This window comes from Polyodon spathula, chromosome 1 (genome assembly GCF_017654505.1).
Source record: "Polyodon spathula isolate WHYD16114869_AA chromosome 1, ASM1765450v1, whole genome shotgun sequence".
NCBI classification, from domain to species: domain Eukaryota; kingdom Metazoa; phylum Chordata; class Actinopteri; order Acipenseriformes; family Polyodontidae; genus Polyodon; species Polyodon spathula.
In genome coordinates, this window is record NC_054534.1 from 37,697,226 (window position 1) to 37,725,076 (window position 27,851).

Sequence of the window (27,851 nt, forward strand, 5' to 3'; positions counted from 1 at the left end):
AAAAAAAATCAGAGTGTTAAGGAAGGTGGGCTGTTCCAAAGCTTGAGACAGACACCTTACCTGCCTTCAAAGTCATGAAGTGTTTCATTTCATTTATTACAAAGCTACAAAGGGAAGCGCTGCATGTCAGATTAGAAATACAAACTAACAAAGTATCTGTTCTCCGAAGAAGGAAGCAAATGGCAGTTATATTTCATCAAAATAAAAATTATGATGCATAATTAGTTCAGATGTAAAGTTTTTTTTTCAATCAGCGGCTTCTTCACAGCAGAATGTGTGTAGATGGCCATTCCCAGTGAAACATTGTGAGGAAAGCACTGTGTCCTCTCTACTCACAGGGGCGGTCCTCCTTGACCTGGAGCAGACCACGCTGCCTGGCATCGCTCACCTCGTGGTGGAGACCATGATCATCTCAGACCAGATCAAAGCAGAGGACCGGGCCAATGTGCTGAGAGCCCTGCTGCTCAAACACAGGTATGCAGAGAAACAGAGAGACTGCTGGGGTAGCTTTTAGTGCCAAATGTGTATGTTGTGTCAAAGAATGAGGAACAGTATGAACAGCAAAACCTTTACAGTCACCTTAATAACCGACCCTGCTTTTACCAGCCAGTAAACTCCAAGAGTTTAGTGTTTTCATTTCAAGTAATGAAAAGAGCCATCTTGAATAAGCAGTCACTTCCTGTTCAGTCCCTTTGGTGGCTGGTTAATTGAGGTTTCACTGTTTCAGAATCATTTTTCAAAATCATGAAGTTAAGGTCATCCGCCATTTAGTGCAGTATTTGGGCCATCAACTAATATGAATGTAATAGCCACTCATTATATACTACAGGCATGTGTCATTGTACCTATCATGAATTGTAGAGATCAAGTTGAAAGCACTTTTATACATTACAGAAATAAATATAGTTGAATTGTATTGTAAAACCCGACCAATAGGAGTCATATGATGCATGTACTATCCAAGAAGGTAAAACACATCTCTATTGTTATAAATTATATTATTCTGTTATATCTATTATTAACATGAAACTGGTCTTTGTTTCATAAAACAATAGTGGAGTTGATAGTGCATTTTTTTGTACAATATACAGTATGTGACACTTGCTTGGGTATTGTTTAGTTATTGTTAGTCTGGGTGATCTATGGAGGCACCTGTCCATCCATACACATGTATATCACATTTTTACATGCACATACTGTTGATATAAAGATGATACTAATAGTTCAGTATTGTTAGTTACAGCCTTGGCTGGGGGTGTGTATGCTACTGACATACATCACGTTTTTCATAGACGGCACAATTATGTCATTTTTCATTTTCCCAAGTACTGATTTGAGGCCCTCTAGCTGTAAAATATATTTAGCATGGGAATGGGAAATTGTGTTTCTTTTCTAATTGTTGATAGTCAAAGTAACCAAAAGGTGAGACTGATTAAGGTTCATTTTTTTCAGACTCCCTCAAACCAGTATCCTAGCAGCTCTTCTGGACTTACCTGTAAAGTCAGAATGGTATCAACTTCAAAAACTAACATCCCCTATCTTGCATGTTTCTCCTGAAAAGAAAGAGACATTGCAGAAGAGGATGTGGACAATGTAATATATGTTTGATAAAAATGGAAAATGGACTAATCACTAAAAGCGTAAAAACTATTAACAACTAATTATGTTGAACCAGAACAATAATGATCTGTAACGCCCTGTGTGTTTGTGTGTGTTGTGAGTCCACAAAAAAAACAAGGCAACTTCCGCTGAAGCAAACGAGTTTCATGGCCTTTAAAGGCAAACACGGGTAATGAAAACATTGTACCCGAACCCGACGAGAACTGAGTTAATTAATGACTGGAGTAAATATGCTATCTGCTTTGAAAATTACACTGTGTTCAAACAACTTCCATGTTTATGAAGCTCATGTTATCATATTAGCAGGCCTGAGAGCACTCCTCTGACATTAGTGCATTAATAATGCTATACTCACTAGCCAAATGCAAATTGTATGTATTAACAGAGAACTATGCATTTGCCATCCCTGCATTTCCTGATGCTTTGAAAAGGTAAAAAGGTTTCCCTGATAAAAATCCCTGTTAATTTCATTTACATATTGAGACTTCCAGGAGCAGCATGGTTCTTATCCACTCTAATAGCAGAAAAATCACTACATTGATTGTTTACTGACAATATATATATATATATATATTATATATAGATTATATATAGACCATATATAAATTATATATATAAAAAAAATGATTTTTAAAACTTTTTTTTCAGTATATGACTGCCCAAGAAAGAAATAATGGTGTTGATCAGGCTTTTTTCACAAGGTTATTCATTATCCAATGTGTGGATTAATAATAGCCTTTCTAATCAATATTTATTTGGTGTGACTGTGTGAGAACCATTTGTAATAAATGTGTTTAGACACAAACAGATTCATTGCCAGACACACATAGCTCTTATCTTCTGGACGATTTCTATATGTGACTAAAGAACCGACTGCTCTGAATAATACAAACTGTTTCTTCTATTTTAGCCACCCCAATGATGAGAAAGATGTGTTCTTCCCACGGAACCCCTCTGCCTCTAGCGTGGGTTCGGTGATGGCCAGTCACCACCACAACCACAACCACACCACAGACACGTGTCTCCCCCCAGTGGGAGAGGAGAAAATTGAACTGCATGACACCAAATCCCAGGGTTCAGAGGTAGGTTTATATTACAGTACTGTTTACACTGGCTTGTCAGTTCTTTTGAGACCAAAGAAGGTCTCTTTTTAGAATGGATTTAACATTTAAGTTATTGGAAATCCTATTTTAATTTTTATTTTGAGGAGCATTTCATTAGTAGTTTATTTGTGTTACAGACACACCTAGAAAAATAAACAGTCAATTCAGAAAACCAAAAATATAATATAGTGTGTATTATTACTTATATAGGGTATTTCTTAGGAAAAATATGATAACTACCATAATTAAAAAAAAAAAAAAAGATAAATAAACGTTTGGGGTTTATAACTTACTGTTTGACCTGTGTTTCTAGTTGGATGTGAGGAACCCTAAAATCTGTATTGATTCGAAATCTAAATCAATAAACCCATTTACGGCGGTGGAATAGAACCACAGTTGTCTTGAATAATGAACCACCACAAGTCGAACCTCACAACACCTTGGAATGAGTCTTAAGTTTGTGTATATAGTATCTTTCGGTCACTATGTTACACACATAATAAACACTTAGATAATATAAAAAAAAGAATGTATTTGCCACACGCGCGCGCCTGGTTTTGCCCTTTATTTGTAAACTCTAAGCCACTCGGACTGAATTGCAGATTAGTCCTGTCATTTTAATTCTCCTGTGAATTTCACAGGGCCCTACACATTATTTGTAACCTGACAGCTGAATTAATGGTAAATTCAAGCAGTGATAATTATTCCATCTCTTAGGAATTACTAGACTTTCTTGCTAGTAAATTATTTGTTTAGGTCAAAAGGAATAATTAATGACTGCATTAGTTCCAATCATTATATTCAAACAGCTGTATGAAATATTATGCTACACAGAAACTAAAAAGGGTAACGAATACCAAAATATAATACTATTTAACACGAGAGAGAGAGAGATCTCTCTCTCGTATTTGCGGTTAGGTTGTCCCAATGAGTTTAATGATTTTATGAATTCTTTTTTTCATTAACTAAATTGATCTTTTGCGCTTCGGTTTTGTACAGATATATACCTATATATATATATCTATATATATATCGATGATCTATATAATTAGATATATATATATTTCACACACACATATATATAGATTATATGTGTGTGTATCTAGTGTGTGTCTATAGATATATCACGATAGATATGGATTATCTATACTATATATATATAGCTATGTGGTTGGGGTTTTTTTTTTTTTTTTTTTTACACCTGTTATATTGCTTCTTATATGTAAACCACGTCTAAATTTGTATTTTGTGACGACTAGGCGTTAAAAAAGGATTTTAGTTCGGTGTGTACGAGAGTGGAATAGTATAGAGGTCGTCATATCTGATAGTGTGAATCGTCTAGTTGTTCTGTTCTTGCATTAAATGCAACGATAGATTTTAAAATGCGATCTAGTAAAAAATTACACTTCTTTTGTTCTTTTTTTTTTAGATCAGCACTTACATTTTGGGAAAATGAAAATTAGTTTACTTTAAGACAAGACCTTCTTCATTGAACATTCATCTCTGTGAAATATTGTTAACAGCAATGACCACCAACAAGTAAGTGGTGCTCAGAATTAAATCAAACATTTACATAGTGACTCCATACTGAGTTAGTCATGGCATTGCTGTATTTATGCTGCACACAAGATGAGTTTGTGTGTTTGACTAACGATAAATACATTTATAAAATGGCCCTAAGTGAATAACAGTAAAAGATATATTGGCCAGTATTTTCCACCATGGGAAACTAACAGGCAGATTGCCCACTCCATAACAAATTGCCACAGTGGGGGAGGGGGAGGGTATACATGCCCAGTATACATGCAAATCACTCCTTTTACAAATATTCACTTTCTTTTTAGCACAGCTCAGGAGCTACCCAAGTTCAGGACCAGTTCTAGTTCCCTGCCATAATTATAAAATTATATGTTAAGGGTTAAACCTGGTGGTCTGGAGAGTCTAGTTTTGCCCGGGCCAATCTAGTTTCGCCAAGGGCTTCTGGGCAAATCCCAAAGTTACCACTTTTTTTCGGCATGAGCAAATCTAGACTGGCCAATAACTTGAAAAAGATGACCTGAACGAAACCTGTTTTTTCAACAGTTTTCACTGAATTTCAGGACTAGCCCAGGCAAGTCTAGTTTCGTCCAACGCTTCAAAATCGATGCTGGGCGAATCTGGTTTGCCCATGCCATTAATCGACCCGTTTAAGAATCTGGGCTCAAGCGTAAAGTTTTTGCATTTCAACACTCTCCCTTGCCAGCTTCCAAGTTTTCAGCACCACTGCTGGAAACCCAGCACACCGTCGCTACATTGTACAGCAGTCAAAGGGTCTTTATAGATTTAAGAGCCATTATCATATGATCATCTGCTACTTTGGATAATGTTTCATTTTTTGCTGTCAATACACTGCTGTTGCACATAAAAACAAAACATTGCTTCTTGAAAAAGATATATTTCATACAACTAAGCGCTACATACCGGACTTTCTTGCCCTGTTCTTGGAGCATCTTTACCAGTTCAGCGATGGGGTACTGAGCTTTTGCTGCACACAGACCATAACCTGAAACAAGCAGATTAAACATGGTAACGTTTATACAAAAAGGAACATGTCTTTTTATATGATTCAGACTGCCATAAAGCAAGCAGATTTAAATGTACAAATGAGAGGAAAAAATGCTGCATTCAAAAGCCATTCATCAAATCTTGGGGGGGGGGGGGGACCCCTTTAACACGTTATGACACAGACAAAACTATTTTGTCAATGTTGCCCCTAAAAACAAAGGGTTTAATGCACTGTGGCCGACCTCCCTCAACAGACACATTTTACCCAGATTCTTATCAAAAGACACAAACCAGGGGTGTGGAATTAAATGCTGTGGGACAAAATGCTAGAAAAATTGACTTGTCCCTCCCAGTCACACAAACAAGTAGAAATAAGGATTTTGCTTTTATTTAAAAGTGAACACAATAAAACTGAATGCTAAATAAATATTATCTTCACTAGACTTCCGAATGACAGATAGGCCATACATTTGACACTTTTTTTTCCTGTAGATTGATGTCCGTAAATGGGACTGGTCTTTTGAGAGAGAGAGAGAGAGAGAAGAGAGAGAGAGAGCGAGAGAGAGCGAGAGGGAGAGAGAGAGAGCTGTGAGACTTTTATCGAGAAGAGAGAGAGAGGCAATAATCAAGCCTTAGTTGATTTAATCCGGTATCTGATTAACTCTGTTAAAGAAGTGAATGCTGCTTGTCTTTTATTGATTTGTTTTTACACATATTAACAAAATTTTATTTTTGTTGCATATAAAAATAAAATCAGCCAATAGAAGATCTGCATTTTCTCGATCTGCATTTTCCTACGCAGCAGTCCAATCATAAGCAAGCAGAGGTGGGACATAAACATTTGAAGGTCTTTAGTAGGTTTAACCAAAGGGAGAGTCAAACATCTGCCTCCTTGTAATGCAGGTATCCAATCATGAGTGAGCAGAGGCAGGACATAACTGAGTTTAGCCAAACGGGAAGTCAAAGATCTGCCCTGGTTTTGCAAGACCAAAACGTTGACAAACCAAGGTTATAAGATACCATTCCCAACACTCTTGTCCATCATGTAGTTAACCGTCGGAGACAGTATGGATAACGCCGTTCGATAAAATTTATTTGTTATTTATTTAGTTACTATGTTAATAACTTTACCGACAGCTTGTGTTTGAAGCAAGGTAAAACCATGTCAAAAGACCTTCTCACTGATGCAGTAAACAGTGCTGGGGAAGAGGCAAAGAACAGTAGCTGAAATAAGAAATGGACAGATCTAGTGAAATAAACAGATATCTAGAATGAAATTAAAAGTAAAAAGGGAGATGAAAAAGCTTTAAAAGTTGATTGAGAAAAACCAAAATACCTCACTGTCGACAAGAGATTTGGAGCTGTGAAAAGTGACAGGCTGTACTTTGAAGTTCTATACATACATACATACAAAAAGGAAAGCCCTTCAGCTGTGTAGAAAAAAAAGGTCAGTTCTGTGCAGTAAACATATTTAAAAGAAAAGGTTTACTGATCTGTGTTTACTTTTCTTTCTACACAGCTGAAAAGGGGCTTTTGTCCTAAACGTATGTAGCCAGCTAAGCACACTCGCTACCTTGACACACTAGTCTTTAGGGGCATGCCTGATAATCAAGCTGCATTTAGCCTCACTATTTAAACGTGTGGGGCAGGTAATAACATGCAGGTGGCTGCTGCAACACAGCTTTGTTATTGTTGTGGTGAACTGTAGCCGAGACGAATTGAGGAAAGTGCTTTTTGTTTCCGTGATTTGGGGATTTGGCGGGTTGCTTCTAGTTCTTATTAGAAGCGAGACGGCTTGTCAATGTTTTTGTCACTTGTGTTTGCGTCGCATTTATTTATTTGATCCGTTTGGATGATTTAACACATATTTTACATGTTACATGACATTTAATTACACTATGTAACACAATTTTGTTCCTGGGTAGTAAGTGTTATTTCCTAATTGCTTATGCCTCAAAAGTATAGAAAATGGCTATTATTCCCCACAAACTTTGCTTTTGTGACCAGGACAGTGATATTTCAAAATATCACTATTTCCCAATGGGAAAACGGGCAAATGTGTGTCTTTTTGTCCAGATAAGGTCCGAAAAAAAAACATATGAATCCAAATTAACAATTTATTTATACTAAAGTAATACAAAAATGACTACAAAAGATTTAGAAGTGAGTAGTTTTTCGAGATTTACGATTATACTGTAAATCTGCAAAATAATGGTATTATCACACTGAATAAACATGTACATTTGGTATATGATTGTATTTAATAAATAAACTGTGTTTACTTTTACAACTTGACCTTGTGTCAGTTACTGTTATTTTTTTACCCACATAATGTTGGGTTGCACATCATTAAATAAATAACTTTGTTTTGTAATTATTTAAATAGTGTATATAAAAAATAAATAAAAAAACAAATTTTTGTAAACTGCAATTATATTTCCATTTTGGCCGGATATAAATACAGTATGTACTGTATGTGTATGTGTGGGGTTATAAAATCAGAATGGTTTACCTGAGAAATCTGTTCAATAAAACAGTTTGAGTGCCATGGTATGTCCTAAAACAGGATCAGTGATGAAAATTGCTATTTGCTGTTGCTGTCTGGCAGTCGCAGGTTTATGGCGAAAATCTGTGATGTCGCAGCCCTGCGAAAGTTTTATGAAACCCAATTTTTTTTTATTTGCGAGGTGCTTGCGATTGTGAATTGTCACAAATCGCTTTTGTGAAACGTGCCCCAGGACAGCCACTATAAGATCATTACTATTATTAAAAATGTGCACGGATTCATCTACCAATTAAATCAAGTAATGCCCATAAATTTACTTTAAATCAAACTTTAATTACTTAACTGTCGAGATATAATTAATATATATATATATATATATATATATATATATATATATATTATATATATATATATTACATACACACACACACACACACACATATATATATATATAACATATATAGCATTTATATAATGATAGATATTATATACGACATATATATATATATATACATCTATATATATATTATATAATTATAATTATATATATATATATATATATATATATATATTATCATATTATCATAGGTGTATATAACACGATTTATATATTATCATTAGGTATATAACTAGAAAACAAGGTGTGTCCGCGCGGCAACATATTTCCACAACTTCCGCGTGGCCCATGTAGACTCCAACGCCTTCCAAATATTGAGTTCCACCCCCTTTTGCTGGATCTCTACTCCGAATAGCTCGTTCCATCTCATCCCACAGATGCTCAATTGGATTGAGATCTGGTGACTGGGCAGGCCACTGCAGTAAGCTGAATTCACCGTCATGTTTGTGGAACCATTCCTGGACAATCCTAGCCTTGTGGCATGGGGCATTATCCTGCACAAAAAAATCCATTAGCAGATGGATTCACTGCTGCCATGAAGGGATGCACCTGATTGGCAATGATGTTCAGATATCCTGTGGCATTCAAACGTTGCTCCACTTTTATCAAGGGGCCCAATGTGTGCCATGAAAACATACCCCACACCATCACCACCAGCCTGCAATGTTGACACGTGGCATGATGGATGCATGTACTCATGTGGTTTTCTCCATAATCTATTCCTCCCATCAGCACGAAACAGCAGGAACCAGGATTCATCAGACCAGGCAATGTTTTTCCAATCCTCCAATGTCCAGTGTTTTCGTTCCTTAGCCCACTGCAACCGTAGTTTCTTGTGTTGGAAGTGGAACTCTGTTAGGTCGTCAGCTGTCATACCCCATTCATGTCAAGGTACGACGAGTTGTGCATTCTTTTATGGGTCTTTCGGCACCAATGTTATACTGGACTGTCAGTTGACTAACTGTAACCCGTCTGTTGCTCTGCACAGTTAGTGTCAGCCTCCTTTGGCATCTTTCATCAATGAGCTGTTTTCGACCACTGGCCTGCCATTGGCTGGATGTCCATTGGGTGGTGGACCATCCTTGATACACACAGGAAACTGCTGAGTGTGAAAAACCCAGCAGCGTTGCAGTTCTTAACACACTCAAACCGGCGCACCTGGCACCTACTACCATACCCTGTTCAAAGGCACTTAAATCTTTTGTCTTGCCCATTTACCCTTTGAATGGCACACATACACAATCCATGTCTCAATTTGTGTCAAGGCTTAAAAATCCTTCTTAACCTGTATCCCCTTTTCTACACTGTTGAAGTGGATTTGACAGGTTAATCAATAAGGGATCATAGTTACACCTGGATTCACCTCGGCAGTCTATTTCATGGAAAGAGCAGGTATTCCTAATGTTTTGCACACTCAGTATATATATATATATATATATATATATATATAATATATGATATATATAATATATAATATATATAAACATACACACACACACAACACACACAGTCACCACCAGTTTGAGTACACTTGCTGGAACTAGGTTTTTTTTCATAATTGACAATGTTTTATGTCGTATATGTTTCTGTAAATACTTGAAAATGAAAACGCATGTTACAATATACAAAACAAAACAAAAAGAGTATCAAAGCAATGTTCAAGAAAATTGAAAATTGTCTCTAAATCTTGGATTCCTCAAAATAGCCACCCTTTGCCTTAACAGCTTCACAAACACGAGGCATTCGGTTAACAAGTTTCAGCAAGAAATCACCTGACATGTCTTCCCAGCTCTTCTGCAGCAATTCCCAGAGATGTAGGGCACTTGTGGGTAGCTTTGCTTTGACTCTTCTGTCCAGTTTGTCCCATACAAGTTCTATGGGATTGAAGTCTGGAGACTGGGCAGGCCAGGTCATTAGATTGAGTTGTCCTTCACTTTCCTTCTTCGCCAGATAGTTCTTGCACAACTTTGAGGTGTGTTTTGGGTCATTATCTTGCTGAAGAATGAAGGACTGCCCAACTAGCCGTAATCCTGATGGAATGGCATGCCTCTGAAGTATGCTATGATAGCTATGCTGGTTGAGCTTGCCATGGACTTGGTAAAGATCACCAACTCTGTCACCAGCAAAGCAACCCCAGACTATGACACTGCCTCCTCCATGCTTGACAGTGGGAACCACACATGCAGAACTCATGCACTCACCCTCTCTGCATCTTACAAATACTCGGCGGTTGGACCCAAATATTTCAAATTTTGACTCATCGGTCCATAAGACCGACTTCCACTCCTCAAACGTCCAGTTTCTGTGTTTTTTGGCCCAGGCAAGTCTCTTCCTCTTATTTTGCATTCTTAACAATGGTTTCTTTGCAGCAGTTCTTCCAGTTAGGCCAGCTTCACGCAATCTCCTTTGAACAGTTGATGTTGAAACATTTATACTTCTAATAGCATTAGTAGCTTACCGTTATAATTCATACAGCAGAGGGTAATTGCTTCTCATCAACTTCAGTCTCTAATTAATTTCATGAGTCTTCCTCTCCTTTCCAGAGTCCCATTCCAAACATAGGAGGCTTGCTGCTGGGGAGCTGACGTCACTGTCTTGTGGCTTTTGCTAGTGTGATACTGCCACACATGAACACCTCGTTGGCAAAAGTAAAAACCGCTTCAGCAAGTAGGTATTTTATTTGCTTTGTGTTATTGTGCAATACATGTCTATATGTCAGTACGAAATAAAACTAACAGTAATTCTAAGTGTATATTGCAGCTAAGGCATACGCAGTTAACAGGAAAAATGGGGCGCCAACTCCAGGACTGCCTTATATCCGAATCTGCAGCATAGCAAGGGGCGATTATATATAAGTTTTACTGGGCTCCTACTGTAGACAAAAGCAATGTAAATTAGTAATAGTTGCAGCAAGTACATTCGTTACTGTGTGTGTGACTGAGGGTTTGTGAATTAAAGGGATATGCATATGTGAGTATATAATTTTGGTTTGAGGTTTAGAGGTACGCATTTTTAAATGTTTGTGTGTATATGCTAGACTTCTACAATTCAGAACTTTTCAGAAACTTGCATAGCTCTCCAGAAATCTACCAGGAGTGTTTTTCTAGCAACAGAACAAACCTTGAGAGAAACAAAAAAAAAACACCTTTGTCCAATGGGCAAAGTATAACGGAACAATTTGTAGGACACACTTCATGATTACAATGGGAATACCATTTCATGAATTAGTGCGCACATGAGCAAGGGATTTTGCCCACATTTAGCATGGATTCCAGAGTTAATAAAAAAAAATTTAAAAAATGCTGCGAGTCTTGCAAGCCATGAGAACTTCTTGCATCAATTTACTTTTCATATGTGCGCTGCAACTAAAACTGTTAATAAATAAAATACAATGCACACAATTACATATTGGTTTTGGTTGAAATGCCAAAAAATATGCATGTATACTTTACAGAATGCTCATTTAAGGGACTTCTAATTGTGCTTCATGCACAGGGGTTTAAAAAAAAAAAAAAAAAAAAAAAAAAAAACACACACACACACAAAAGATTTTTTAATGTGCAATTCTTGTTGTATCCTTCATTTTACCTACCGAACATGGAAGGGTCTCGCAGATCTCTTTCAACTACTACCCACAACAGCAAGTTGTAATCCACCAAGAATAAATCAACAAAAATATCTGTATTTCTCTTTTGGTAGGATTACCATCTGAAAACTTAATTTCACACACACCTTACAGGAACCTACACATGCATATTCTTACAAATGTCCAATTCAAAGCATCCCATTTCATTTGATTTTGTATAGCTTGTGAGTACTTTCCAATAATTATAGGTTATATCCTGCTGCGGTCTTAATGATTGGTCCTTCAGGAAATGGCTAAGTTTCCATCATTTAAGAAGTGCCCACTTTCAGCACTAAGTAACTTTACATAAAGACTACCCTAAGATAACTAATAAAAACATTTCAGTATATTGTACTAAAAAATAAAAATAATAATAATAAAAATCAGGAATAGATACATAATTAAAAAAAAAAAAAAAAACATGTTTTTAGAATGTTTTACCGGTCTGATATTTTGCATGTAGTCATCTTTTCTATACTACCAGTGCATACAGTAGCTTGGGTTAACAGTGCATACCTATAGGTCTAGGAAAGATGACAAGCTACAAGATATGCCTACCTAAGCCCCTCTTAACTTTATGTCAAACATATCTTATTGTAAACCCCTTCCCTCATATTCTTGTGAAAACCATCTGTTGGCTGTAGTTCCAGAATTTATAAAAACACAATGATTTACACAGACAATGCCTGAATTCACCAGTCACCAAGAGGCAGTACATCTATGGTTACTTCATGTGCCTGTAATTCACACATATATGATTTAGACCCCGTTCACACACACGGTTTAGGCTGGCCCAGAGCCGCCTTATCTCATGTGTGAATGCTTGAAAAATGAAAAGGCGGCCCTGGGCCGGGTGAAATTTAGACCAGCTTTTTGATGCGGCCTAAAGTACCAATGCTGCCTCAGGGCCGGCCTATCTGCGTGTGTGACCCCAACGCAGGCCCTGGGCCGGCCTTAACGCGCCAGTGCGGTGACGTACCTCAAACCACTCCCCTACTAGGTCAAGCGTAGTAGATCAAAACAATGTCGGTTTTAAGGGGTAGCACCTGGGACGATGCAGAAATGAACCCTTAGCGGTCCATTTATTCAGCGCTTGTCAGGCGGGTCAGGTCCAATTTATTTTCACATGCGCTTTTTTAAAATATTATTTTTTTCAGAGTAAAACAGGTTTAAAAGGTATTGAATCGCAAAAGGACAGTCCTGCATCTTCAGCCAAGCCCCACCCCTTGTTCGCTGTATTTTTCACATACCTCTTTATAGACAAAGATACTCTCCCGATCACTCGTTTTATCACCAAACCCCTCATTAATGCGATCCAAGTCATTATTTTATTACTACAAAATCTCAAAAAGCTCTGCAAATGTCTGTGACATTCTTTGAACACTGGATGCAGAAGCAGCTATCTGCTTTATGTCCGTGTTATCTCTGTAATGAAAACCTGCAAGTTTGTCTGAGAACTCTCGGATATACTGAGTAGCAGGCCAGAGATAAACCCACCACGGATCCTGGATTCTATGGAACCTACGGCGATCTCCAGCCCGTTAAATAGCAATGGGGAATGCACTGAATACACCGACACTTTTGACGATGATGATGCTGGGTCAGTCATGAATGGTAAGTATTTCTTCAACATACAGCTTTCATTAAAACGATAAAACTTGCGCTCTCTCGCTATGTGTGTGCATGTGTGTATATGTATATACACACACACACACACATTTCAGATTGTAGCTAAGATTGTAAACCTCAATATTGATAAATAACGCATACGACGTTGCATATTCACGCACCATTAATAAAATAATCTGTATTGTGACTAACGTAATGTAAACGTCCTTGTTTGCTTCATTTACGCATGATAACACGATCGCTTCTTTCCACAGTAACCGACTGCACTGTCAACACACGCCTTTATCGTATCTTATGGAATAAGTACAGTACCAACAGTGTTGCAAAAAATAAGATTGCCACATTTACGTTTGCAAATTTCCCAGCTCAATCTCTTATGCTGACTTCCGGGAATGTGGTGTTTAAGTCACTGTTTACATTCCCGACAAGAACTTTGCCGCCACATATGTGGACGCATTTAGACCCCCTACAACCGCAACAGTGAACAAAATTTGAGGAGGCCCAGAGATGGCCCAAGGCCGGCTCAGTAAGTGTGAATGGGTTGAGACTAGCAATTTAGTATAGTTTACCAAAAATACAGGTTTTACTGTAGTCTTTTCTACACCTGGTTAGAGGAACACAATATACACAATATTCAAGTGTGTTCTAGTTTCTGAACCCAAACACAATCTGAGACAGCTGAAATACCTGGAGTGATGATGATGCTGTTGGCCTCTTTGATCATCTCAACAGTTTGATCCAGGTTGATCTCTGTGTGGGTTCCAGTGATTTCCATGGGTTTGCCAGTGCCAGTGGAGGAGGTACCGTAGCCACCAAGAATTACATTAGCCAGAGAGCGATTCATAGCCTGTGGGTTAAAACAAGAGGAGAGCGGATTAGAAAGCGTCCTGCAATGCCTCCTGAATCAGCATGCATCTCAGCCGCTGGTCTCCGAGTGAATGCTGCAGCAAAGGTCATTATTAATCTGGGTTGGAACTTTAGTTGCAGGTTTTGCCTCTTGTGGAGGGGGAAATGACAACTTTCCCTCCTGTCAGCTGTAGGTACATATGGAAAAATATATTTGTTTTGGATCATACTGCAGATTGAATCATTAAATATTAAATAGAACAAAATGTCTGAGAAATATGAAGTTGGTATTCCCGCCAATAAAGTATAGTAAGTAGAACTTAGAACATACACCAACTAAATGTAATGGCACACATTGTTAATGCATTTAATACAGGTATTAAATGCCAATTTAAAAGTTATCTATATCAACACTAACAATGCCTTCTTATGACAGGATTTAGGTACATCTGACTAGATACGTTTAAAGGAGCCACTTTGCCACAGTAAACATGTGGTACAGGATCTTGAGAAATCTGGATATTCATTTTCTGATAATAAATCGAAACTGCTCGGGAATTACTGTTATTTATTTCAGAAAGTTTAAAAAAAAAGTGCATCTTATAAAGTTGTTTAAAGGAATGTACATATAACCATGTTGTTTTACTTCCTTCGTCATAAACTTCCCCTGAACTTTGAGGCCACATTCTTCCAGGGCTTCTAATATGATCACCAACACTTCAGTTGCCTTTTGAGAAGTCTTCATTTGAAGGTGCACATCCTCAACTCTCTCCCCTATTCAATATTTAATTATTTATCAAATTAACAAGGGTGGATGATATTAGGATGGATGTATTTTCATGCCACATACTGGATTTGTGGCAGAGCACCTCAGCAGGAAATGCAAGCAGTTCTTTGCCTTACCACACACATGATGTAGGAGAGGATGGCTCCGGAAGACCCGATGAGGGCCCCGACGATGGTGAGCAGGTTGTTATTGAGCAGGAATCCCTCTGCACACAGAGCCCAGCCCGAGTAGCTGTTCAACACTGTGATCACCACAGGCATGTCAGCACCCCCAATTGCCGCAGTCAGAGTAACACCCTGGTTAGGAGAAGCAAAAAAAGCAAACAGATTTTTGTATTTAGTTGTGCTTCATTACATGTTTATCCTGCTTTGTTCTAACAACTTAAGGCAATCTTTCCCTGGATGCAAGCTGACCGCAGTTATGCACACATACACCAGCGTTTATGCTCCTATTGGCAGGTCAGTGCTAATCTAGTTCCAACATGTGTCCCTTCCTGGCAGTATTAATTGGTAAAACTTAAATCCTCCCCTATATGCATATGGAAAATCTTCAAAAACATCATAAAATTTACTTTAAAACACTGTCATGCCAGAGGAGTATTACAACAAAGTTTAAAATCAGTAAACAGCCTCCAGTTGGACAATAGTTTGAGCTGATTTACACCTGACGGCAGACGGAACAGAGATGCTATCAATGTCTTGACTCACTGATTGTATACCAGCCAGGCAACCATTTGCAGCTAGTCCAACTGGCGCCTAAGATGGTGCTTGAAATATAAAATGCAGATATGTAAAGCCAACAGCAATATATTCCTGACAAGAGTATGGTTTACAGAAGTCAAACATTTTGCATGATTTACTGAGTTAATGTATTAAAAAAAAGACCTTTGGCATGCTTCACATCAAAAGAATCATGAGAAGTTTTCAATATGAAACATGACAAAACTGTCAAAAGCAGTATCAGGTATGAGCTCCCTGAGCATTAACACAATCCTGGCATCGTTGACGCATAGACCTGATCAGCCTCTGGATAGACTGCTGTGGGATGTTCCGACACTCTTCCAGTGCAGCTGCAGCCAGCTGGTGAAGGTTAGCTGGTCACGGTTGTCTTTACGCGATTACGCAGATGGATCCATCGGATGTGACGGTCCTGGGCAGGTGTGGTGACCCTCTGCCTTCCAGGACATGGCCTGTCCCTTACAGAGCCAGTTTCCTGGTTTCTCTGGACTAGTCTGCTGATTTTTGAAGCAGAACATCTCATTCTCCAGGCAACTTCTCCCAAAGAGAGGCCGCTTTCAAAATCATGCCGATAGCAACGAGACAATCTTCATTACTCAAGTGGAGCATGGTCGTATCATTCACTGTTCTTGCATTAATTAAAATCATGGCTTTCCATCTTAAATCAACTCATTTTGGCAATTTTAATTCAACTTAAATACCAAACACTGAGCACCTGGCATTTTCATGAAATCACATGACTTCAGATCAGTACTTTGTTATACCAAGGAACAATACTAAAACAATCAACAAATCTGCTCACTATTTAAAATGCAAACATTATGTATGTGTCCAATGTGCTATTGCGGACTGTTGCGTTTTCATTGTGCATCATTACATAAATCCACAATGGAGTGTCTCTTTATCCACCTGACTGAATTAAAAATCCTAAACATGCATCTCAATCCTACCACCTGGAAAACGTTATATTAAATAAACAAAAACTAAAAAAAAACTAAAAAACAACTGGACTTTGAAGTATGCTTGCTAGCTAATCTTAAATCTCTACACATTTACAAAATCACTTTCAACTCTTTTGTATATTGTATTTATCTATATTAATGCAATGTCAACATTAAAACTTCACCTACAGAAAATATCGGAGTTTGAAAACTGGCGAAACACATGTTAAAATACAGTAAATTGCATCACTAAAATCATCTTTGTTGTCTATGTAAAATATGAAAAAGTTATCTTAGAATATAACAAATACGAGGCCACAGCTTAGTATCCTATACATATCATGATTAGTATGTTAGTGTCCCTGCACGTTCAGGCCACTGCTGGAATTTGGGAAGATGCTTGTGGGTCAGCGTTTACCATGATGGCAGACAGTGCAGACACAGAGCCCAGGCAGGTGATACCAGTGGTGTAGCTTGGATCCATCATGTAAGGGATCATTCCACCCACACTTGCTGCCATCAGCCCAGCATTCAAGAAGTGACGTCCGGGAAGCATCAGAGGTGATGAGCTCAGGAGACCTTTGAGAGAACAGCAGATGTTTATTTTTTTTTTTTTTTGTTGTTTTAAACTTTGAATTGTGTGAAATCACCTTTTGCTACACTACACTGTAGATTCACTCCCCGTGCAGCTGATATGAGGATTGCCCTTCAAGTCCTTAATACCAGGTAGTGTACTGATATTTGTTGCACAGGGAGAAAACCTACAGCAGCAGGTTGAATGGACCTCATCCATAACTCGAAACACATTCGAAGGTAAAATAAGTCAACAAATAGTTCTGGCTAGTGCCTTCATCAATGTAATAGACTCGAGACAAAGAAGAAAAAAAAGTCTGGAAAAGTAAATGATCCACAGAAGAATGATAAAGCACTTGTTATACTAACAAGAGGCAAGAAAGGGTTTTTATTAAAGCCTTGCTAATTGCCCGTTTAAAAGGCTGCTGCACACACTGTTTGTAAAGGTTTCCATACAAGATTGTTCTAGTGTTCAGAGAGTCAGGGAGGGCATACTGTACCTCACCGAAGAGCTGTGGAAAATGACTGGAGGCTTGGAGACCAATTAGGTCCTAATCTGATGTTGGGTCTGGATACAGACTAAACAGGGCTGTGCTTCTTACAGTTCTATGCACTTTATATGAAGCTAAACGCAATAGTTTTCCCACAAGTTGCCTCAGCCAGCAATAAATGTCGATTTTGATTAAATATTTTGACCTGGAAATGGTTGGTTCCATGGCTCAGTCAATGTCTAGTTCGTAATGAAACAGAGCACGGTTACATCAATTTGGAAAAAAAAAAAAAAAGTAGGTGAAAAGTAGCCAGCCCAAATATACATGCTATTCTAAGCAATTTAGATGCTGCCAAAGGCCAGAGGAGCAAGAATAAAATGTAATGTGATCATATATTTGAAATCACTAAAACTACTGTGTTATTTCGTTTTCCTGGATATTTTTTCATTTGATTATTTCTTTACTAATACGTTCAAAATGACTGATTTACAGAAACCACAAGGAGTCAATGCAATAATGAGCACCACTTTGCTGCAAAGTACAATGCAGAACGATGACAGGCGTACTAGGTATATTATTATAGATAACGTGACAACAAAGAAGCAAAGTTTGAAGTTAATGTATATGACAGTATTTAAACTTCCAAAATGTCAAGTCACATGATAAAGTGATTGCATAGTAGCTAGGCTAAAGGTTAAAATGTGTCAGCCTTGGTTTTTCAGTGATGTTCGATGAACTACCAATAACACATTTTAGGCAACTTACATCAGTAGAATATAATGTAAATGTTTTGTTTTAGAAAAATAGTTATTTTTTTTATTGTCATACATGAATTAAAAAAAATTATATATATATATTTTTTTTTTTTTTTTTTTTTTTTGTGCTTGGATTTAAAAAGAAATTAGGCATTAATAAAATTGCCATTCCTAAGGTTCATAGTCACATGTGTATGTCCTATTTATAGGAGTCAGCTCTGCCAAATACCATACTTCATTTTAGTATCTTTTGAATACCCCGCCCCCACCCCGCCCCCTAGTAAAAATTAACAAAACAAAAACATACCCTGGAGTTTCCCATAAGCGACGAGGGAGCCGCTGAAGGTCACTCCTCCGATGTAGGTACCCAAGTAGGCTACGATTTTGGTGAGGTTGGCAGCTGGGTCAGTGGCGAAATGTGGGTATTCCACCATGTACTCTGCCACGCAGGTCAGGACTGCAGCCATCCCCACCAAGCTGTGGAAGGCAGCGACCAGCTGAGGCAGGTCTGAGATCTGGATTCGCTTTGCAATAGTCAGTCCTAAAAGAATGTGAAGTAGGCTTAAAAACATACAAAATATCAAAGACAAAATGCCTTAGTGAATTAATAAATAAATATATAAGAGGTTCACCCCTTATGTGCTTTATATTCGGTCCCTACTTGTTCATGAATTGTCCCCCCAGACAGGGTAGGCATACTGTAAATGGCAGAGATAATTAAACATGGAGGATATCATTTGTGCTTAGCTATATTGCTCTAAAATGGCTCTGGGGATAAGAGACAAAAACAGTTCCAGCTTACACATAAACTCTTACCCAAAGTGCCACCAACGGCCATGGCGCCACTCATCTGAGCCAGGAGTTCAGGGGAAGGCTTCAGAGCCCCAAGAGTGGCCGCCAGACCACCAGCAACGCCCATCATGCCCAGGGCATTGCCAAGTCGGGAAGTCTTCTGGGTGGAGAGGCCAGCCAGGGCTCCTACACAGCACAAGCCAGAGCCTAGGTACATCATCTGCAGAGAGAGACGCACAGCATTCATGGAGCTGGTTTAACAAAGGAAAGCCTGTATTTTTTTAAATAATTCGTTAAAATTAATTTATAACTATTGTAGGTTTAAACGTTAACATTTAAAAACACTAATTTCAGCACATGGCAATACCACTACACTAACATATTCAAAAGTAAATGAGGAAATGAAATCGATAAAACCCCAAATTAAAATATTCCCACCCCTCAACCCCCAAGTACAAAATGGCAAAGCCCCTTGTCAGGTGCTTGTCTTGTAAATTAGGATTCCAAGTAAAAGACCAACAGGTTGATGCTCTCAATAAAATTGTGCCAATGCCATAACCGAGTTTAATCTCACCTAAACATTACTGTAAAAACCACAACTACAAAGACCACAGCAATCATGACTGCATTCAAAAAGACATCTTCAACTTGTACAGTATACAGGAGACAAGAGGTTTCTTATCGCCTTGAAACACACAATAAAATACAGAGTGGTATGAGGTAGGGATGGGAATTCGAAACGTTTAAAACGCCAAAGTGGTTAAAGTTGAATAATATGCTACATGTATAAATCTGTCATGTGACAATTTTCACCAAATGAATATTTATTAATGTTAGTAATTTATTATCATACACAGTCAGTCTGTCACGTATCCAACTGCTGTGAAGCCAGAGAATGGGTGGATATTATAAAAAGGAAGTAGCTTTTCTAATTGGTGCAACACAGATTGATAGTGGGGCAGGTTTTATTCTCGGTCGATCTAGTGCTTCATTGTACTTTTTGTATACTGTACTTCAAACTATGTACACAATGTAAAACAGAAAAACCGGAAGCCAGTAAGCGCGCAGACGTTTAGTTGCGTATTAAACAAATGGCAGGAATACGTTGTGTGAGGCAGGGGGACGGAGTGCAGGGGGAGGCGGTCAGTTAACAGAGGTGTGAGGAAAATAGATGTTTGGAAAATGGAGGTTTTACTGTAATTTAATTTTCCTTGCCTACTTCTTGTAACTTTTTCCTCATCCACAAAAGCAAAACTTGCTACAAAAGATTTTTCCTAAAATTCTTTGTTTTCAAGAAATCAATTTCCATTGGGGTATGTAAACTTTTGACTACAACTACATGTAATTAAAAAAAAAAATCAAATAAATCCATGCATACATTTGAACCGTTAATTAAACAATGCATTGGAATCTGTGCATTTGTTAGATTCTGCAACACATGCAAGCTATGTTTTTTTTTATTATTATTATTGGTTTTGTTTTGTTCTTTAATATAATGTGTAAAAAAATAAAATAAAAAATGTTCAGTTTATTTTATTCACTGTGTGCCCACAGGAAAATCTCAATAGTAAAGTACAAACACAAAGAGACATTTACCAAGATAAAAAATAATAAATCAAATGCTTTACAGAAAGACCAAATTCCCAGTGGGTTTTATTTTAGTTTAAGATTCTATTGATGCAGGACAGCTGTTATAAGACTGTTACCTTTATTAAAAATGTGCACGAATGAATCTACTGGTTAAAATCAATCAAAAAATTTGAATCGAGTGACAGCCCTAATTTCAATATATACTTCGGTGTGTGTTTTTTTTTTTTTTTTTTTTTTTTTTACTTTCTAGTTGAGAACAATTTTCTTGTTAAAAAAGTGTCTTGGTAAGATGTTAAAACGTTACTTGCTTAATTTAGGGTTTCTTTGCTTAGAAAATACTAACCAGGGCTGTCGGTACACATCAGAATGTAATAAAGAGTGTGTGTATATGTAGATATAGTGTAAATGTTGACACCTGCATAGCATTTAAATGTTCATACAAATGTACCAAAAGCACATCCCTAGTAGGGGGTGGAATTATAAAAGGCGGTGGCACAGACCTCACTATCCTGTAACTACTACATCCCGTCTTGAAGTGCTAGAACTTTGACAAGGCAATGTTTAATAGAAACAGGGTCATTATTTATGCTAGCAACCTGTAATTTTGTGTTTCCTGTAATGCTGTGTAATAAAATGTAAAAGGACAAGGTAATAACATGTTGCCCAGTAACACTTCATAACAACCACAATTAATGTCTAGGGGATATAGAAGAGAAAGAAAAAGAAAGAGAAACCAATGCTATACCATTCCCAAAGGAACACAGACTGACTACATCAATTATCTGTTTTTCTGCATATTTATCTGCTTACAAATACACCATGGGAATCTTACAATATGTTTACAGTACACAGCATGCTGTAGATACAAGCACAATAATAAAAAAAAAAAGAATACGTTAAGAATCATTTGACAGAGTTAATGAGAATGTGTGCTGTGTAGTGAAGTATAAGAGCCCCTTACCTCCTCAATTTTGTAACCGCAATTGAGTGCAGCAGCATATCCTCCCACGAAAACGCCAGCGGGCAGGAGGTACAGGTAGTGGTGCTCAGGGGGGTCAGTGGGACGCCTGAACATATCCAGCATCTTCTTGGTGACAAGAAAGCCACCTGCAGAGAAAAGATACAAAACAAGTCTGAGGTGTTAATATTGGTACATTATCTGCCAATTTTCTTTACAAGTACCATAAGCAATTCATTATGAATTATATGCATTTTATGGCAATAAAGGTTTGACAAGTATATGACACAGAGTACAGACATTGACTAATAAGTTCCCAGGCCAAATACTTTTGAGTACACAGTCCCTCTTTTTCTAAATATACAGCACATTCTGGCAACTATTTTAATAGACTTCATTCAAGTGTGGACACACCATTTTGTACTTCTTTTGTATAATCTAATAGTAAGAACTCTTATATTCAAATCATCTGCACTCAAGTGTGATGCAGTGCTGAAGCCAAGGACACCGTGTATGAATAAACAAATCCAACAGCAAGTTCATTTACAAGGCTAGTGGTGACCCTTGTACACTGAAACATGACCGATGAAGACAACGTTTAATGAGCTGGGAGAATGACAAAAGCTTTCACAGAACTGTGCTGGGAACATGCACACAGCCATTTCTGCAGGCTTCAAGCAGACTTAAAACTTCTCTATAGTTTCAACAAATTAAGACTTGAATTTACAGAAGTATGTTTGGAGATTAATGTTTATGTATGCATTATCAGGGGAAGGCAACCTTTGGCACTTCCAATCTAATCCATTCCATTGCAGGACTTTGTTCTAAATGGTACCTTAATTATTTAATTGACCTCCAAACAGGGTCAGTTAAATAATGTAGGATCTGGTGTGAACAAAGTCCTGCAATGGACAGGAAGTGCCAAAAGTTGCCTAGTCCTGCATTACATAATGTTAAGCCAGTCTTGCTGTTGCACTGTTAGCTTGTGGTTTCAAAAGCAGTACTACTTTAAGTATATTTTGTGCACCATTCCTGTATTTAGAGTAAATTTATTTCTATGTATCCATTAATTTTGTACCAGTAATTCTATCAATTTTGATTAACCTTTCATTAAACTTGTAAGAAGAGAACTCCAGTAGAATGGCCAGATTCTAAAAGGTCTGGCCAGCAGACAGTTCAAGTAACACCACGCCTAAGAATGCAATCATTATTAGTCAGTCATGTTTAGAAGCAGACGAGGGAAGAAGGGAGGGAGGAGAGGAGATTTTTTTTTTTTAGTTGGAAAGAACTACCTATAAATGGGTCAAGTGTTACTGTTTCAAAAGAACAGTAACTATTCTCTCCAGTAAAGTATGCCAGCAAGACTTGAACTTGGTATACAGGGGACCCATTTGGATAAGCAATATCTGACATTAAAACAGCACAACGCTCATAACTCAGCATTGTGTAAGTAATTGAAATCGTTGTGCAAGTGACATTTTGAAATTAAACGTTTTAATCAAACTCCAGAGAAATGCTTCTTCACGACCAATCTGTGCTGTTGAATAACCTTTCTGGACTGAGGTTAACAAGAAGTACTGGTAAACATCTGGTCTACCTTTCAGGTAAACTTTCAATTAAAAATCATATATTAATATTTCAGTAAGACCTTAGAGAATAGACAGAAACGTTATTATCATAACCCTGGCTCCCTGAAGTAGGAATATTAACCAATACAAATGGGTGTTTCCCCTTTAAGACACCCAAACCTGAAAACTGTTATACCAAAGACTCTGGTCAGAGCAGGATGACGCAGCTGCCGCTCCAGCCCCGCAGCATAAGTAACATCGCCATTTTCCTTTGAGAACTGCGACCATGAATGCCGCAACCTCAAAGTTAATGGTTAATACTCCTAGTTGAGAGAACCAGTGTTATGATAATAACCCAATGTTCTCTTTCAAGTAGGGAATATTAATCATTATAAATGGGTGAGTATACCCAAGCTGTCGCAAAGACATGGTATACAACACTGAACTGGAAGCTAGCAAGCTTGTTTGCGCTGAACAGTATTCCAGCAATCTGAAAAACATTTAAGATGAACTCGCCTCTAATGTTCTGGCCTCTTAAAAAAATTAGCCAAGCTTTCAAAACTGAGAGTGTGCGGAGTTGACAGAAAGCAAGAAAGCTGCCTTGAAAGACAAAAATTTGAGCTCAGTTGAATGCATGGGCTTAAAATGGAGGTTTTGTCAATGCACAGAGCACTACATTTGATCTCCAACGAGGAACTAAATCCTTCACCGGTGGCCTAAGTCTCCGGGTGCCATTCAAAAATGGCCCTGCCAGGAAATGAGCTCCTGGGGAGACAATCGACTTTTACATGGCACACCGAGCTGCCAAATAGACCTTTAGAGTAGAGATTTCCCCTCAAAAAGGTCCTGTAAAAATTGCAGCAGCTACCATGGGGCATGTCGTGGGTTCGAAACCACGTGAGAAGCACAAGGCCTGGAACACGGCACGCTTGTACCCATACCGGGAATGGGTGGAGGCCGCCCTAGCGTGTTGTAGGGTGTCAATCACCCTGTTCGATAGCCCCAGACAGCTCAAATGCAGCCGTTCAGGGGCCAAACCCCAAGCTGCAGTCTTGATGGGTTGTGGTACTGCAAAGTGCCCTGCACCTGACTGAGCAGGTGGCGACGCATCAGCAGTTCCCACGGCTGGCCGTTCAGGAGGGAAGTGAACAGACTCTCCTGGGCCAGTAAATAACTATTAGGAGCACCCTGGCCTGGTCCTCCAGACAAAGTGGGAGCAGCGCAAACAGTGGAAATGCATAGAATAGACGCGCGGGCCACAGTTGCGTCAGCGCGTCTACTCCTAGAGGTCCTCCCTCTCCTATTATGGAGAACCATAGGGGACAGCGAGTCAACTCCCGAGAGGCAAAGAAGTCCACTTCTGCCCTCTCAAATCTCTCCCAAATGAGGCTCACAACCTCGAGATAGAGTCTCTCCTCTCTGCTCCACTGGGTAGGAGGTCTGCAGCCCAGTTGATCACACCCGGCAGGTGAACTGCTCAGAGTGACAGGAGGTTCACTTGTGCCCACAGCAGAAGCTTGTGGGCCACACAGTGGTGACCGCAGACCACCCTTTAGGTAGGACACCACAGACATGTTGTCTGTACAGACGAGCAGGTGTCTCCCCCAAACTTTTTTGCAAGGACAGGTACACTACCTGCAGTTCCAAAATATTGATGTGGCGACCCTCCCATGTGGGCTGCCACACACTCTGCATGCCTCGGCCCTCCCACCCAGAGTTGGATGCATCTGTGGCAATGACCTCTCTGCTGGTGACGCTGCCCAGTGCTTCACCTAGGCGTAGATGGGCCAGATGTCTCCACGAAGACAGTGCCTGAAGACAGCAATTGGACACTGTCAATATGTCACAGTTCAGCACTGGCTGACAAACTGTGGTTGAACCAAACCTGCAGGGAGCGCATATGCAGAACACCCAGTGGTCGGTACTGAATGCTGCTGCCAGCATGCCCAAAAACTTCTGGAAAGCCACTACTTGTAGTGCCCTGCTGAGCTGAAACACTCTCGTCTGACAGGGTGGCCAACATGAGCCCCAAGTCCAGATGCACCCCCAGATAAGTAACTATCTGCGCGGGCGATAGCTGGCTCTATGCATAGTTCACTTTCAGACCTAGCAGAGATAGATGGTTGATGATGAGCTTTGTGTGTTCGTGCGCTTGTACTGGAGACAGGGCGCAAATGAGACAGTTGTCCAGGTAATTGAGGACTCTGATGTCTCAGAGTCTCAACAGAGACTAATACAGCTTCCACGCATTTTGTAAAAACGTATGGAGCCAGACAGAGCCCGAACAGCAGAACGCAGAACTGATACGCTGTTCCCTGAGAAGCAAACCTCAGATATTTCCTGTGCACTGGTTTTATGGGGATGTAGAAATAGGGGTCATTTAGATCCATCATGGTGAACCAATCGCCTGGCCTGACAGACTGCAACAGCCGTTGCAAAGTCAGCATCTTGAACCGTCTCTGACTTTGGCCCCAGAAAATACCTGTAACAGAACCCCCCTCTTCTTGTTGGGTGGGTCTGTTATGCAAATGGCCCAATTTTGCAGCATGACTGCTACGTCCTTCACAACCTGAGTGACGGCTTGTGGGTTTGTGCCAGTTGTTATTGTCACTCCCCGAAATGGAGGGGGGCCACGTTGGAACTGAAGCGAGTAACCAGTTTGCACAGTATTGAGGACCCAGTCTAAGTGGCTTTAGGAGAATGAGCCCTCGGTGGCAGCAACATCCTAGGGCTGCTACACCTGCTGTGCAGTCTGCGCCTGTTAACTTGGCACAGGGCGCTTGAAAGCATGCATGCCCAAACAAAAAGCGGTAGTGGGCTATATCCTGGCAGGTCCATCTGATGTGGAAGCCACCTGTTGTGCCGGTTTCTTCTGAAACTGTGGCTTAGGGTACCACTGTGTTGCAGGCTTGCATAGTGGAGGTGGGTGCTTTGGAAGGAGATGCACCAGTTCCTTGGCACGCTGATACTGCTGCAGCACCTCATCCACCGCTGGGCTAAATGTGTGATCTGGCGTGAGAGGAGCTTCCAGCAATGCAGTCTTATCGCCATCAAGCACGCTTGCTTGGGAGCACCAGAGCTGTCTGCGAGCAGCCACTAATGCTGCCAGGTTTCTGCCCATCTACTGTCTACTAAGCTTGGATAGCCAGAGCAGGTTCCTTGAGTTCAAATTAAACTAGTCCAGCTGTTGAGACAAAAGCCTATGTGATGAACCCAATAAGGTGTCCCTGGTAAGCTACAAGAATACTATTGTAGTTTCCCAGTCTTGCGGTGAAAGCACTAGCCGCATATGCCTTTTTAAGAATGACTTCCGTCACCCTGCAATGCTTGTTTGGGCATGCCGCGTCCTTGGATAACAAGGACAGACTGGCAGGTTGAAAAAGCGCAGCAATGGGGGTTTCTACCGGTGGAAAGTGGTTAAGGCCCATCTTGTCCACTTAAAATACCCTGTACAGGAGTCCACTGTGCAGGAAACTCCCATGGATGTGTGTTCCCAGGTGGTCTGCAACTCACAGAAAATCCGGTTGGAGCGGAGGGGCAGCAGGAGCGACTGTTGGCTGCTCATCATATATGGAGCGCCTCTCCTCTTTTGCTGCAGGCCAGAGCACCTGCAAGACTGCACTAGCCTGCTGCATCAATGGCATAAGCACAACACTCACCATCTCGCCAGCCACTGTCTGCAAGATAGTGTAGCCACTGGCAGAAACACGCTTAGTGAAAAAGACACAAATATCACATGAAATGAAGTCAGTTAAAGCTCTCTGCACAGGCTCAAGACCCAGGCAAATAATGCACTTTTCATGCCCGTCTTTTGCAGGCAGCTTGGCCTTGCAAGAGACGTATGGAATCCAGTCATGGTAATACTGCAGTGTACACAACAGTAGTGTCAGCAAACACAAACGTGCACTTAGTACCGACACTCTGTATCGAAGCAGTAACCTCGACAGTAACTGCACCAAGCTGCTAAGTAGGAACGCCTACCTTGCTGTAAGAAAATGAAACAATACACAGATTATACACAACTGGTAGAAATGCAAAGCGAAAACCACATGGTTTACAAAATAATTTATATTAATAAAAAACTAAATGTATTATTATTTATTTAAAACTCCAACTGCAGCAAGTCAGTCGATAGATGCTAAGGTCCCGGGAAGGAACAGTTACTTGAGCCGCAGGATTCCCACGGCGCAAAAGGCCGTGGTGGGACTTAGCCAGCACAGACTGTAATACAAGACAAGCTTGAAATAAACCATTTTTACTTCAGCGAATCAGTAATAAAAATTCAACACTTAAAAGCAAGGCTAAAAGCACTAAAAAGGTATATAGAGAAAGAAAGATAATACTTAAAGGAAAATGGCGATGTTACCAGGGCACGTAGCTGTTTTATGC

General features: G+C 39.4%; 2 protein-coding genes across 3 annotated transcripts in view; one reads left to right on the top strand and one right to left on the bottom strand.

Annotated features, from left to right (window-relative positions):
• Positions 1-387: 387 nt before the first annotated feature.
• LOC121318196 (anion exchange protein 3-like) lies at positions 388-2,825 on the top strand. 2 transcript variants are annotated; one of them, XM_041254619.1, is made up of 3 exons: positions 388-474; positions 1,453-1,593; positions 2,531-2,825. In XM_041254619.1, exons 1-3 carry the CDS (start codon positions 404-406, stop codon positions 2,772-2,774), a joined length of 456 nt encoding a protein of 151 aa, XP_041110553.1. In that variant the 5' UTR covers positions 388-403; the 3' UTR covers positions 2,775-2,825. The 2 variants fall into 2 exon arrangements, with proteins under 2 accessions (XP_041110553.1, XP_041110562.1); XM_041254628.1 differs by lacking the exon at positions 1,453-1,593.
• A 2,201-nt stretch (positions 2,826-5,026) lies between these two features.
• Positions 5,027-27,851, bottom strand: part of LOC121318182 (NAD(P) transhydrogenase, mitochondrial-like) — a 39,636-nt gene continuing 16,811 nt past the window's right edge. The window contains exons 13-19 of the mRNA XM_041254594.1: positions 21,898-22,043; positions 19,371-19,566; positions 18,862-19,095; positions 17,154-17,314; positions 15,174-15,353; positions 14,112-14,271; positions 5,027-5,265 (exon numbers count right to left, since the gene is read on the bottom strand). Of these exons, the coding sequence (XP_041110528.1) occupies positions 5,027-5,265; positions 14,112-14,271; positions 15,174-15,353; positions 17,154-17,314; positions 18,862-19,095; positions 19,371-19,566; positions 21,898-22,043 (1,316 nt within the window). The remainder of the gene's footprint in view (positions 5,266-14,111; positions 14,272-15,173; positions 15,354-17,153; positions 17,315-18,861; positions 19,096-19,370; positions 19,567-21,897; positions 22,044-27,851) is intronic.